A 15,946-nucleotide genomic window follows, 5' to 3' on the forward strand; every position below is an offset into this window, starting at 1 on the left:
CAAGGTTCATCAGTCCTGCCACAGCCATGTAACGGTTATCATTATGATGAAGATGATAGTAGCCCATTTTGCTTTAAACAACCAAGGTAGCCTGGGTGCCATCCTATTTCTACCGGGGCTCCGAGTGTAGGATCCCCGGTAGAAATAGGATGGCACCCAGGCTACAACCAAGGAGGTTAAAATCTTATTTCAACCTCCTTGAAGCTAGCCATCCTCCATAGTGACCGCTGGCTCAATGCTTGTAGCTTGCTAACCACGGTTATCTGTTAACTACGGATGATGGTACTTGGGCTGCCTTGAAACAACACAACTGGAAAGATCTAGAAGACTGTAGGGTAGCCAGGTTTCCATGACAACGAGGAACACTGGACCAAGAGTTAAATGTACTTTGAAGAAAATGTACACAAGAAATTTGACAGCAAAATGAAAGAATTGTTTGAACAATTCCCTAAAACAGAAATCTATACCAATATTTTCCAATCCTGGAACCTTTATTCTAAACCCAAACAAAAGAATTCACAAAGTGCAAATGGTAAATTCAGACTTTTATTTGCAAGAAATAAAATAAGACATTTGAAAAACTTGTGATCTATGTTTAATCAAATCACATATATATTTGACACTTCACACATAGTTGTTTCGGTCATTAAAAGATGTTCTAAAGAAACTTTGCCACTTGTTTTTAGCATCATATACATGTAGTGTCATATTATGGGTGGTATTCATGATGAATTGCTGTTATTCTAGCAAAGAGAATGATTATTTCTACATAGTCCAGTTCAAACACTTGTTCCTCCAACAACTGTACTCTCCACCTGTCAGCTCTCATCTCCTCTTGAACCTAAAAATAAGTACAAAAGAAAAGGAACCAACAGTGAGATTATGATATACCTAATTTGATTGAAAATTGAAATTATTTCCAATCCAAACAACACTAAGCAAAATGTCACACTACACCTTCAAGAATGAGATAAGTACCGACATCCAATATGTAAGTATGGACAGTGGTCTCATCACTTACCTATTTTGGGACTTGAAGTTTCCTTTGGACTTCATAGACATGCCAAGCCTTTTCCTGTCCTCATAAGAAGGCCTGGGATAGGTGAGATAAACAGACAAAAAAAGTGATTAGCATGGCTAGAAAAATTCCACTGAAGCAATTGGTTACAATATTTTGAGTACACATCACCTTACGTGTCTTTGTGCCCTCTGTGGGTCAATAAAAATTTAAGTATGAAGGCTTTAAAAGCGAAGTATGTCTTGAAAAATTGTTTTGCTTTATTTTATTTTTTCCTAGTATGTTATGTCAAAGGACCCCTGACCGCCTCAGCTGAACTCTTGACAAACAGCCACGGCCGAAGAGTATGTGAACTTTCAAGGTTAAATAAAGGTTGAAAAAAAAAAAGCTATCCATTAAGTACTAGTATGTTCAGTGGTATTTTGTCTATCTTCATATACATGTACATTAGTCAGAGAGACAGCAAAATTTCAGAAAAAAAAACAACCTACCCTGCTCTGAACTTCTTCAGTGCCTTCCTACTGGTGTCCACCAACTCCTTATCAAAGGTAGACTTGGGAACTGTGGTCTGCTTCTTCATCTTCTTAGCTGTTGATAAAATGTATTTCATTTAGCTTCTCTTGTATCTTAATTAAGAAAGTTCCACATGATTCATATATGCGTGGCAAAAGTCAGAACTGTGCATACCTTGGATATCAAAGGATATGCAAAACAAGTGCAACATATAAGTATCAGCTGAGAGACTGACAAAACAAACACTTTTTCTTCAAAGATCTGTATGAACACTAATCTCCAAGCAGATCTACCGGTGGCAAGGCACGGTGGTCAAAACGGCTTTGATTTTTCCTAACTTGGAATTCATGAATATTGATAAGGACTCGATGTCAATCACTCCTTTCACTATTGGCAACAGTAGCTGATTGGTTCACACCTTTGCAGGCGGGATCCAGATTTGTTTTGGTTACACCAAGCCGTGTAGAATTTTCCCCGCGAACTTGTCCTTTTCAAATGCGTGCCTTGTCTCCGCCCCCATTGTTCTCCGGTTGGCACATGAACAATACCCAAGCTATCATGTCAGTTATTCCCACATTGAAGCTTCGTACAGACACCATCGTTTCAATTCTTTCTGAGCTATATTTTCGTCCATCTTACCTCACAAAATGCGAGAGCTATAGCCACTAAGAAATAGCAATTTCTGCCGTAACTCACAGCCATTCCCGGGTCCTAGATTCCGCGCCCAACGCGCTGGGTAAGGGGCCCAACTCGCCGAAATGACAAACAAAAACCCGGCATTTCCTACGTACATTATCTGCGCCTTTGTTTGAACACACACTCAAAATCGACGAAGTCAAATGTTCCTATATTAGACGAATCCCGTGTGGAAGCATGCGACCCGATAACGTAACGCTCCCCTTATTTGAACATGGCGTCTTTGATCAGGAACTCGTGAACCGGTGTGCCTGACCCTGTACCGACACAGCTACTCATGATAAATAATCAAAACCTACGTTTTCCGATTTGATTACACATTCTTTCTAGTAACAAACTCCTTACATTTTCTAATTTTTGTAATGAAACGGGGTCACAGTGCGTAATTCAATACGCGTGGAAACAGCGCCCACGCCAGCGTCTAACTGATGCGCCGAATGTGTCGGTTTGCGCCGACATACACAAACCGACATTCTTTCTGGCGACTTTGGTTATAAAAAGTGCGTTCCTATAAGGAGGAGTAAATTTAAAAAAAGATACATATTAGTAAATGAAATGCTGAGAAACATGGAGGCTGAAGACAGTGTTTTTCTTTATCAGCAGAACTGAATTAGACCGGAAATTCCCTTTGTTTACAATTAATCGACGCCATGTCTGTTTTCTCAACCTCCTTAATGTAACATACTTGTGGGTCTCAATCGGGACAATTTTTTTTACATCATTTCACCCATGTGTCTTCCTGTCCCAAAAATGTACCGTTCGGGTGTTTTTAATTCAAAGGTGTGCGAAGTTTCTGTCTGTACAAACTTCGGTCACCCGGTCGATTTATACAATCATAACAATGTTTCAATTTATCATTTTATGAAATGTCTCCTATGAAACTTCAATAATACCTAAGCGATTTGCTTACAGTACAACTTAACGAATAAACGATCTTTTGATGCTTTCTTGAGAGGACTGAATAAGAATTCACTACTGAGGTCTTTAGTAGTTGAAAATCGCGGGCAATTATCTCGCTTGGCCCGCTCGACGAATACAATGGAAGTATTTCTCACTCATTTGCATCTGGCTTGTGACAGGGCCTAGCGAAATCTTCTGATCTTCGCCGACGCCTTCATTATACTGGCCAAACATTTCCTTTCTACCACGTGTAGTATCTGAACATAGCGAACCCTTCATATTCTGGCCCATATCTTTTAATCTACAAAGGATAATTTGACAAAATTCTCATGATCGAAAGAACAAAACCTCGCTACCATTTTGATGACGTAGTTTATTTGTTCCATGGTGGCTCACGGGAGATATGGATGGAAATGTGACCCAAAATTCTTCAAAATTCCGTAGAATGATTTTAGATTTCACAGACATCGTCTAAAGTTTCATAGAAATGAAAAATTATTGGTATAAATATTGACAAGGACTTCAACTAATGTTTAGTACGTAAATAAGAAAAAAATCCTTTGAGCAGCGGCTACAAAATTGAAAGTTCAGTCACCAGAAGTAGCTTGGCTTACGTTCTCCTGATTAACGTACTATTTTTAACGCAGGTATAGCTGTCACTTTTATTCGTACATGTATTTGAAAAGCCAACATATCGTCTTTGTAGGTACTTCTTGCTGTTTCTTGACACGGCCATCGGTTCATGCGTTATTTTGAGATACATTTTGCACTGTGTACTGGTATAAAGCTATGAATGCAGGGTCGCGGTGGGCACCCCGCGGTGCGGTGGGCGGAGCAGACATGAATAGCGTTGCGGAAAAATGCATAGCAATTGGACCACCGTGAGGCAGTATCCTAAGGGCCAAACAAGCCTATCGGATACTGTTTAGCCCTTTTACCTCCAGCTTATTAGAGGCTGTTTGACCCTTTGGATACTGCCTTGGTAGATCTGCTTGGAGAATAAATGAACAGGTTATCTAGAACTTGACTACGGAGCTACATTCTCTAATGATGAATATTGAAATGCTGACCGGGTTTTGCCCCCTCCTCCTTCTCATAGAAGGCCTTGATCCTCTTTGGTTTCTGGTTTCTCTTGGCCTGTCTGAAGGCAAACTCCTGAGCCTTCATCATCTCCAACTCAACTCGGTCTTCAGCCTACAACAGCAACGGTCACAGTAATTACCATTCATCATCATCATCATATGTCGGGTTATACCGCCACTTACGGGGTGACATACCCTTTCATGGCTGATACAAAACAGTGATGCTCCAGTTCTCCCCTCTGGGTGAATGGTGTAAATCACCGTATGGCTGATATGAGATGGAGGTTCACCAGGCGTCCATCCGGGTGATTTGCAGTGAATCACCAACTCCAGACAGAAGGAGGTCATGTAATGTTCCACAAGAACAGGAATAGGGAAGAGTAGTAGTATGTACCAGTATCATTACTGTGAAAATCATTTAGGTACAGAACCAAAACACCGGAACATCATTGTACCGGCACTGTACCTGAATAGACTTACACTAAAGTATATAACTGTAAAAATTGTATGGGTGTTGAAATCAGCAATTCTTTGATTTGAGATCTGCTCAAAGGCATGGGTTCTCTGCATAAGATACCAGACATGCCAGAAGTCTAAATAAAAATCTTAACTGTTTATTCACATTTCTGTCATGATTGAAGACCACAGGTTACTTTGCCAACTTGTTCGGGTAAAGGTCCTGTACCTAAACCTCTGTACTGGCACCAGCACCTGATGTTTACGTTTAGGTGCACATCCCCAAACAGGAACCTTCCACAAGATAATGTATTCTCAAGTCATTTCCAAGGGGTTGTACTTACATTGAGAGGAGCTGATTTTTTTACATGTTTTCCCTTCTTCTTCCCCTTGACCATGGGTTCTTTCAGGGCCAAGCGTTCTGTAGGAGAAGTGCACAGTTTCAGAAATCAGTGACAAAAAACGAAAGAAAAACAAGAGCCTGATACAATTGTCTGAAAATCATTGTGACAAGCTCTAAATGAGAGCCCCTAAGGACCTGACATTACTGTGACTGGAAGTGTAACCAGGAGTCATCAATCCATGCTCCACTCTTAGTCACTTCCTGCCTGTTGCCACCATCGGTCCTGAACCAAACTAGACTTCCAATTCTCCAAGTATCCTATTACACCAATTCCACCTATAATAGTCACATACGTAACTGCAGGCACACACCAAGACAAATGAAAGAAACAAACAAACAAACACCAACTGATAACATCAACTTTCAAGTTCATAGTTTGCCACAACTTCTGTCTCAGTTGTGTCAACCGATTTCCCACCTTTCTCCTCCATACGTTCCCTGTGAGTTTGGAACCAGCCTCTCTTCTGTTGGGCCATGTTGTCTGGACCATTCAACATGTTCTGCACACGATTCATCTGGGAAAGGGAAATAAGCATGATCAGCCACCAGTCAGAGATCACAACTAAGTTTCTGTGTCATAAAAATTAAACTGCCCAGATTTCTTACTAATGAATAAGAAATGAAGTAGTTGCAGGGGACCGCAGATGAAGTCAGCAGGCCATAATGTTGTGTCGTCAGGAAAGGCACTTTACTCAACTCAGGTGCTAGGGACATCTTCTCAGAAACGTAATGGTGTGAGGTGTGGTTCTGCTCATGTTAGAGGAGAGCCACACCTCAAGCATGTTCAAGATCCCACCACACTCATCGAAAAGAGTATCTGTACCTGTATCTATATTGCTGGTATAACCGCTCTTCGGTGTACCACACCAGCTTGGCAGGCACGCGGCGCGGCAGCAGCTGGTTATATTACATCAAACCGACCTGTCACGTCTAACCTTCTCAAAGCTAATGTAGGGAGTAGGTATCCTTGCCAGTGTAAGTGGATCAAACCTTACAGTCTGGTCTTAAACAGCTTGTACGTACTGTACAAAACTGGTGTGTCAAGCCTAAAGTTCAACGGTTATGTGAAACAAACAAACAACCCTGATGACCCCTGACCTTGTTCTCGGTAGAAGCCATTTCCTTCTCCTCGGCCTCCAGTCGCAGGATCTCCACCACATCCTTCTCCATCTGCGCTATCTTGTCCCGGTACTTCAGGATCACCTCTGAGAAAACAAAGAGGAAAATTTGTTGTACTGTAAATGCAGAAATATTTGTGGTGGTTTTATGTTCACGGTTTTCGTGGTGAACTCATTACTTGTATTTGCATGGGTCAGTCGTTGCCAGCGAGAGCTGCCTAGGCTGAACAGGTGTAATGACTTGTTTTCATTGTCACAGCACTTTAGAATAACCTCTGAGGAAACGAACAGGAAAAGGTGCAAGATGAACAGAAATCCTGTTGTGCTTTCTCACACTATAAGATCAAGGGATTGTGCAGAACAGTTGATGCCTATTCCAACATGAAACACGGCTCATAAAACAACAATCTGAAAAGTGTATACCTTGTACTACATACCTTGAGGTACAACTCTACTTTTCACAGGGTTCCTGGCATTTTTCACAACATCCTTCAGGTATCTTCTCTCCCTTTCTCCAACCAATGTGACAGCCCTGAAACAAAGAAACAGAACCTATGAGGATCCCCTATCTATCCACAACCACAAAACAGGATTCCCAAATTAGCTGGGCGGTTCTGAGAGAGTCAGAGTGTGAATAAGCCCGTGTCACACAGTTACCAGGCTGTATTTGTTCATTGCCAGAAGATCACCAAATTTACAAATTGCCAGAGCCTAGAGCATGTCTTCACCTGAAAATCTACTCCATTACATTGGACAGGGCTTGGTGACCTGCATCATCATAGCTTGCAAATATTGCAAATATTGGCCAATCTTGACTGGCAAATATTGGCCAATCTCTAAAAATTGCACGATGATCAAAAGAACACTGAATGTATTACTGCTAAAAATATTATTTAAGGCTCGCCAACTCATGATCATCAGTCGATTGAATTTCGTGCAGGGACATTAAGATGAAATGGAAGATTTCCAGCCTACCTCCCAGACTTGCCGGCTCTTGCCGTCCTGCCCACCCTGTGGATGTAGTGCTTCAGTGTGCTGGGCATGGTGAAGTTGATAACCTGTATTTCAGACAAAACAGACATTTTAACATGTTCTTTCAATCTTTATTCGTTTAAATCAACTAGGCAGAAAATACACATAATCTATACAATATACATGTACTCCTAAATTGCGTTGATCTCAAAAATCATATTTATATACACAATTCAAGAGCGAACTCAAGGTGAAAACTAACACAACAACACTATAACACAATGTTGAGACACATGTATTTGGACATTTGGGGATGAACTGACCTTTTAAAACCAAAATTGTAAAAAAAATAATCTAGCAATATTTTTTAAGTGTTCCTTACAGTTTTAACCCCCTGTATGTCCAGACCTCTGGCTGCCAGGTCTGTAGCTAGCAGGACATCCACTTCAGCATCCTTAAACCTCCTCAACGTCTCTAATCTCTGTGGAAAGAAGACCAGCAACACTGCTTATGCTTAGGTCACATTTCCAAAGCGGGGCCCGGTTGGGCAGCTTGCTGGAACGAAAAGTATAATATAAGATACAACAAAGGACACAAAACGTAAGAAATTTACTTCTAACTATAAATTGTGTATTTTCTTGATATGCATATTTCATTTTTCATTTTCGCAAACATCCCGACCGGGCCCCGGCTAGGAAACGTGACCCTAGCATTAATGATCATCTGTGAAGAGTACTCAAAGGCTGTCATTGTAATCTCTGTGGTGTAGTGGTCTGCGCTTCTGTTACTTACCGCATCTGGTTCTGATTACTTGGAACCAGGAGGCCCGAGTTCAACTCCCGGGTAGGACACCTCTGGACAAGAGGTGCATTGAGTCATACCAAAGACTTAATAAAAATGGTACATACTTATGAAACAGTATGGAAGTTAAACACACTCCACTGCCAGTGGACTAGCCCCCTGCTACAGTGACTGTACCACAGTGTGGCCCAGGGCTATGAAACGGGGATGGGTACCGCCCTATACACCTTATGGTGTGGGAGGATTTTAACTACATGTAATTTAACATTGCAATCTTTAGTTAAATGCAAACAGGTCACTAGTATTTCTGTTGCGACTTTTTCAAACATCGCTGAAAGATGTGCGAATAGCCACAGGCTAGTTGGGCAGCCCTGGCTGTGCGTCCTAAACAGCCAAACCAATAAATAAAATAGAAATGTGCGAAGTATTGCCTGATCAGACATGCAGCAATTTATCCTGGTTTAGATTAAAGTTTCAAGCCAGGTGTCCCAACTTGAGGTCATTGACCTTGAGCAGCATGCAACATGAACAGTCTGCCTCCAAGAGAGACTATACCACTCTACGACCAGCATGGGGGGTCGGCCTGTAATGATGAGACCTAAAAAGCTGCTAGGGGACCCAAAATTACCTTGTTTCTTTGGGACATCAATACCTACCCACATACCAAAAATCATAACAATCGATCAAAAGGATCTTGAGTTACAGTTGCAGACGCACAAACACACAACTAGAAACAATATCCCCATGGCGACCGAACCTCCTTCACGAAGCCAAGGTACATGTAAATATTATTCTCCAAGCAGAGGTTTCTGTCGAGTAGGGTAGGAGTGTCCGGGATTTTTTACGTCTGTCTCCCTTGACCTCTGCGAGATAACGGAACGCATCAAGCCTTTTAAATCCAATTATTTTGGATAGCCCCACCCTTATGCGTTATCTCGCAGAGGTGAAGGGAGACAGACGTAAAAAATCCCGGACACTCCTACCCTACTTGACCGAAACCTCTGCTTGGAGAATAGGTAAATATCACTGGTTGTTACCTGTGTTTGTGAGAGGTTTCCGTGCAGCTCCCCCACGTTGAGCCCCAGCAGTCCCAGGATGATGTGCATGCGGTGAGCCTGGAGCTTAGTCTGGATAAACACGATACAGTGGTCGTGGAACGTTCGACTGCACAGGGCTGAGGAGGTAAAAAAAACGCTTTTAAATAACAAGCCATCAGCCAGCCATAAGTCTACTATAACCATTGTTAGAAATGACATGTCACTTATCTTCAACCTAAAGCCCCTGGGGCAGGCTCTGTGTAGGAGAATGGTGGTTTCCTACCTGCAATAATAGCCTCCCTGTCCCCCTCCCTGTTGGGCCTGATCCTGATGAACTCCTGCCGCAGGTTGAAGGCCACGTCGGTGTTCTCATTCACAAACAACTTCACAGGGTTCTCCAGGGACACCGCAGCCAGGTCTTTCACCTGGGCAGGAACAGGGAAGAATAACAAATATTGTAATTCTTGATTTGTTAACGGTAACTTAATTTTAGTTGATTTAACGGTCACTAGTCAACAGCTAATATTTCATCATCGCTAATATTTGATCAGTAATATTTGAGACAGTAATGTTTGTTCCCACCGTTAGAATTAAGTGCAGTGACCTACTCCATTTTCTCACAACCGCCATATTTTCCTGCCGCTATATTCAAGTGATTTACAGTAGGCTTACTGTACAGTACAAAATGTCAGTGGAAACTACAAGAGAAAAACAAAATGATTAAGAGTCATACAAGATTACAGACATCGAACGGCAGAGTGTTTACTAGTAGGCTAGCGGAAACAAATCCAGAGGTCACAGGTTTGATTCCTGGCATCCCTGGCTAGACATTGAGTCCTCGGGAACGGCACTTAATACAACTTTCCTCACTCCACCTAGGCGTAAAAATGGGTACCTGACTTCGGTTGGGGAGGCGGTGGGAGAAGAGAATATTCTCGGCCTTCCAATACCGTGCCCATGCTATAGACATAGTGGATAACAACCCTCTGCTCCTGTGGCCTCAAAAAGGCTGTGTGACTATCTTATCGCCAAAAACAGTTACTCAAGCAACTGGATAACATTTAAACAGTCAGACGTTTCAGACAGCATCCGCTATCTTTCGTCAGTGACGAAGGACAGATCTGGTAGAACTAGGTTTTATACCAAACCTCTGATAGATATGTTAATGCATTGTCCCAAGTGCCTGAAAGTTGGATGCGTAGACATCCTTTCCTGTTGAGGGCAGGATTGTACATCCTCTCATATATTGCTTCTCTAACTCCCCGATCGAACCAACGCCGTTCGCGGTCTAGGATATCTGTAGATTCTAGATCGAATGAGTGACCCTGGTTGTGTTGTAAATGGTGGTTGTGTTGTAAATGGTGGTTGTGTTGTAACTGACTATCTTATTTTGTACATTAAGAAGTGAAGTGAAGTGAACTTTACAATCGTACACGGTACAATGTATGGCATAAAATCAACAATACTACAAGGCTTATCTATCCTACAATTCTAAGTACAAAATATTTTCGAAACAAGTGTGATTGTTACAATATATAGTCATGTATGGGTAATTCTGTCTCGCTGTTCGAATGATTTATGGAGAAATTGACCTATGTACATGGATTAAGATTAGCATTACCTGGTCTGACATGGTGGCAGAGAACAGCATGGTCTGTCTCTTCCTGGCACACAGCCTGATGATCTCATTCATCTGTTCCTCAAAAAACTCATCCAGCATTCTATAGCAGTGAAGAACAATCAGTCAATCAGATACTGTTTGCAGTGGTTTTATGGTTTGCAGCTCTGGACTCTCTATATAGATGCTAGGACAAGTTTGATTGCCAACACTATAGTAGTTAAGAGCCAATGTCTGTAAGAATCAAACAATAGTGCTCACGGTCAAAAAAATCGATCTGGCTTATATTTTGCACAGAGATAGTACTTGGCCCACAACCCCTGAAAATAGCTTTCTTTCCGCTTAACACCCATTGTTGTCATGGCAACAGCCCAATCAATTGGGTTGATACATTAAGTTTCTACAGGTGCCCTTGATGTATTTTGAGCTCAGGAAAAAATCCATTCATATCTCACCTGTCAGCTTCATCCAGGATGAGCACCTCGATGCTCTTCAGGTCGAAGGAAGGCGTGTTGTGGAGGTGGTCGATCAGACGTCCAGGCGTGGCGATCACCACGTCCGGCCCCATGCGCAGAGCCGCCTCCTGTGTCCTGATGTCCAGGCCGCCGGCCGCCAGGCTGATCTCCACGTTGGTGAACTGTGCCATTGTGACAAATTTGTAACAAGACTGAATGAGTGATCAACTTTCAATTACGTTTCTATGTTATATTTTGCTAAGGTTACACCACTGTTTCATTTATTTGGAAGTATGATTTTATGTTCAGCATATTTGTTATTTTGGTTTTGTGTCATTTAGTAACTTGAGTAACTATTTTAGTTAAATTTCAACCTGGAGACAGCCTTGGCCCCAATAGGACATTTTTGATACAGTACCGACAACCGCCAGTTCTTGTTTTATAGCATGCGTCAGCTGTCCCAATTGGACGCCGTCACCCCAACGTCCATATCTGACGAGCTTTGTGTTGTTGTTTTATAAACGGGGGTCGTTTTCTACCGTTTTTACATAATACCTGTAGGGAGAGGGCCATGGAAAAAAATTTTGAGGTGGTAGAGGGCCATGGAAAAAAATATTGAGATGGGAAGAGGGCCATGGAAATTTTATTTGACCAGACTTCCAGCACACCAGCTCTCCCCCCCCCTTTAAATATCGTACTGTCCTAAACTGGTTTGATATCATTTTCGCATACCTGTGCCAGCTGGCGGGACACCTGGTGCATCTGCACAGCCAGCTCGCGGGTGGGGGCCAGTATCAGCACCGTGGTGGCGGGCGCCTGGCGAGGCTTGTACAGCAGACGCTCCAGTACCGGCAGCATGAACGCAGCCGTCTTACCTACAAGGACGACAGTAGTAAAAGTTGTAAGTCTGAGGACTAGTCACAAATTCACTAGGACACTTACACCCCCTCTCCATTAGAAGCTGTGACCGCAGAGCGACCAAGAATTTCACAGATTGCCCAAGGAATTGCAAAGAGAAAGACATTTTTTTCTTAATACTTTGTATGTTTGGTTTTCTTTTAAATCATACATTCACATCTTTGATATTCCAATTATGAGATCAAGGGTTGCACAAAACCAATTTTGATTGCTTTTAGGCCATTCTGTGATCACTATCTACGGTCTCAAAGGCTATGGGACCAAGGTGCTATGAATAACCAACATACCTGTCCCTGTAGCGGCACAGGCACAGACATCCTTGCCCAGAAGTGCGACAGGGATAGTGGCCTTTTGAATGGGGGTCGGATGGTGGAACTTCATCTGGGAAATGGCCTAAAGGAAAACATGGACATAAACAGGTCCTAGGTTAATAACAGCTTTCTTATTACTATATCAAACTGTTTCACAATAAAAACAAGGTATACTATAACGCTACATTAACTTACAAGAGCCTGATACAATTGGCTTAAAAATCAACATCATTGTGACAAGCTCTTTGTTGGTCAGTAACCCCTAATAACATGACATACAATGTAACTGCCTGGGTGTAGCCATGACTCATGCTTGCCTACATCAACATTGGAACCTGACCAAACCAGACTTCCCATTCTGCAAGCATCCTATTACACCATTTGCAGACACAGTGTGGGCACACACCAAGACAAACAAACAAACTCACAGACTGAAAACAATACCTCCATGTAGAACAAAAGTAGAAATTACTATTCATTACTAGAAATCATCGCTCACACCAGTCAAATAAAAAAATTCTTGTACCTTAACGAGAGGTCTGGATAGGTTCATCTCTTGGAAGGTTATGGACTCATCAATGGGCGGGGCATCCACAAAGAAGGTCTGATTTTCTTCCTGTCATCAAACAATGGAGATAATCTAATTTATTCCAGTAATTGAAAAGACGGTTGTTGGTCCAAGTTCCACAAAGAAGAAGAAATAGTGATGAATTGAAAATATGACTCTCAAGTAGGTCAGGTGTTCAATCAAAATTTGCTACATACCTCAGAATCGTCATCATTCTCCTCAATCACTGTAAGGTAGGCAAGAAGGCATTAACATGTATTTTGTATGCAACATGTATTACTGTTACTGTTTTAAAAGTGATCTAACAAAGAAGAGACAAAATAGAATGTAAAAATGTATCTTTTTAAAGCGACGTGTAATGATACACTACCTTTGTTGTCCTTCTTTTTCTTCTTCGTCTTCTTTTCTTTTATCCTGATCCTATCTGAAGAAATGAAGATTTGTAACAAAACTGAGTTATTAACAGTGATGAACAATAAAAAAAACAACTTCAGTACACTCAGGTCATTTTGACATGGTTTTCAGATTATCCTGTGTCTAAAATTTAATACAATGACACTAATTCATCAACAATATACAAGTTACAACAACAATATAGTCTTAAAGAAAAAGGTTGTAAAGTTTTACATATTCTGCTACATACCTGCTATTGTCTCTTCATCTGAGGATGTTTCTTCTTCACTCTCATTCTCTGGTTCCTGCTGTAAGACTTCTTCATCTTCTTCTTCATCACTTTCTGCCTCCTCACCTTCCTTTTCATCATCTTCATCTATGTCTTCCTCCTCTTCTTCTATGCCATCATCATCATCATCATCATTGTTCACCTCATTATCATCATCCGCATCTGAATCTTCTCCCTCCTCAACTGTTTTAGATGCTTTCTTTGTTGGTTTTTCATGTGTAGTTTCTTCCTCTTTTTCTTCCACTTGCTGATGTTTCTGATGGAGTGACATCATGGATATCTTTCATTACAATGTGTGGTCACATTTCACATGTACCCCCCATTGTACCAGTACCATAAGCACCTTAGTCACTTAAGTCAGTGCTGTGCTAAACTAACTAATCATGTTAATAAATTGTCTGGTCCAAACAAGAACACTACAAATATGAATGGGTTCTTTTAATCATCAGAACTACTAATACCATACAGTTGAATCAATCAAACAAGCAAATCAACTTCAAGCAGGTATATTTTGAGACCAGTTTTTATTAGATTTGTTCCCAATACGTTAGGTTGACTTATTCACTCACCCTTTTCTTCCTTTCTTTTCTGATCTGCGCTATCTTCTCATCCAGTGTGGTCGCCACAGCCTACAGAAAAGAAAAGTGCACATTGAACTTTCAGCTCTCACTAACAAGTATCAGTAACTGAAGTTATGTAGGGTAGATGGTCTATGTTGACCTTTTGACAGTAAAATTGTTGAATCAATTTTAATAGGGGTGGTTACCGGTACCGTGTACCGGTACAAAACCGGTATTCCTTAATGGACCGGTCCAAAAAAAACGGTCCGTAAAAAAATCAGTGGACCGGCCTATGGACCTATTAGAAAATTCATAGTACCAGGCTACTTGCAGGCGGCAACATAACTGGTCTAAGAAAATACAAAACAGCAGAGTCATTTAACGAGTCATTTTCGAAGACGTTAGCTGTGAATCATATAGAAACACTTAAAGGATGAGTAAACAGACGGCGAGGAGAGTATAGTTATAATGTTGAGACAAAGTGCAAACCTAAGAAATTATATCGTTCCAGACATGACGTTTGGAGACTTTTACGTGTGTCTCGCTCTGCAAAATATGATGTACGGCGACACTACTATAATCAGGTACAGGTACAGGTCCGGACCTGGACCTGACCCTCTGGACCTGGACCTGGACCGGACCTGAATTTTATGTACCGGTACCCACCCCTAATTTTAACCATAAAAACATTATCAAAATACTGTTAAAGCATTCAATTTTGTGGTGATTCAATTTCGTGGCAGGGAGAAAACCTGGGCCGCCAGCGCACAAACCCAACGCACTTATCACTAGGCTAAAAGGTATGGATAAGTTAAAACGGTCAGTTAGTGGCACTTAAACCACACTGTTACAAATACTAGTACTTATTCATTACAAATTAAACCATATTTGCACCTTGTGCTTGAGTCCATCTATCTCGTAATTCCAGCTGTCCTCCACGTCTAGTTCTGTCTCCTCAAACTGGAACTCCTCCGTGAAGTCAACATTCTTCTTTTTACTCCCCCTCTTCTTTTTGGGCTTTGGCATAACCTGGAAAGTATTCATTTAAAAATATCAACACACAATACTCTGTTACTAACATTTGCGCAGCTGCTAATAGTCCGCCGAAAGGCGGGCTAAGCAGTACCGAAGCTGATGATGAAGGCACCCAGAGCATTTTATGAGGCTTGAAAACTGGAAATATTCTAGTTGCTGTAATCATTATGGCATTAAATGAACCTATCCCTTGTGGGGCAACTTGGAAAATTAAGTTTAAGGAAGCTTTTCGGCATAATGTCAGAACAGAAAGATATCTTTAAGGACCATAAAATATAAACTGAGAAAGCACAAAGTACTAGTAAACATGTACATAACAATATGATTCTTTAAGACTAAATGTAGTCATAAAATACGTTACATACATGTTATCTAAACTAATCTACCAGTCTTAAGTAATCAAGAAGGTCTCAGACTTAAACGTTTACATATTTTGCCCACCACGTGTGTGCTGCTCACATGTGTGTGCAAGCTTTCTTGCCCCCCTCCCCACCGAGTCACACACCTCACTCAAGAATCAACCTAAAGCGATCAAAATCTCCCGTTTTCTTGGCGTAAAATCTGAAAACCTATACGATGCAATATCCCACCTCATCTTCGTCGCTATCGGAGCTCTCCGGGGCCAACGCGACGTCATCATCGTCCTCGATCGTCCCGATGTGATCCCAATCCGCCATGTTGCCTGGTACAGATTGGTTGATGGTTTAACCAACTGGTTATCGAAAGTTATTCTCTTGGAAAAGCTAGTTTCGTCATAGAAAGTGACTGATTACGTCATATTATTCATAAACTAATTTGTAGGT

The 15,946-nt window shown here is 41.5% G+C and overlaps 1 protein-coding gene across 1 annotated transcript; it reads right to left on the reverse strand.

Annotated features, from left to right (window-relative positions):
- Positions 1–532: 532 nt before the first annotated feature.
- LOC136438625 (probable ATP-dependent RNA helicase DDX27) lies at positions 533–15,864 on the reverse strand. Its single transcript, XM_066433514.1, has 23 exons — positions 15,734–15,864; positions 15,003–15,137; positions 14,118–14,177; positions 13,510–13,804; positions 13,237–13,290; positions 13,064–13,092; positions 12,825–12,914; positions 12,275–12,380; positions 11,802–11,944; positions 11,070–11,251; positions 10,618–10,717; positions 9,280–9,421; positions 8,997–9,133; positions 7,541–7,639; positions 7,162–7,244; positions 6,624–6,718; positions 6,167–6,273; positions 5,487–5,583; positions 5,010–5,086; positions 4,198–4,321; positions 1,510–1,606; positions 1,022–1,093; positions 533–841 (listed from the first exon to the last, which is right to left on the reverse strand). The coding sequence occupies exons 1-23, from the start codon at positions 15,818–15,820 to the stop codon at positions 826–828; spliced, it is 2,427 nt and encodes an 808-aa protein (XP_066289611.1). The 5' UTR covers positions 15,821–15,864; the 3' UTR covers positions 533–825.
- Between the last annotated feature and the right edge of the window lie 82 nt (positions 15,865–15,946).

Source organism: Branchiostoma lanceolatum, chromosome 7 (assembly GCF_035083965.1).
Source record: "Branchiostoma lanceolatum isolate klBraLanc5 chromosome 7, klBraLanc5.hap2, whole genome shotgun sequence".
Classification (NCBI taxonomy): Eukaryota; Metazoa; Chordata; class Leptocardii; order Amphioxiformes; family Branchiostomatidae; genus Branchiostoma; species Branchiostoma lanceolatum.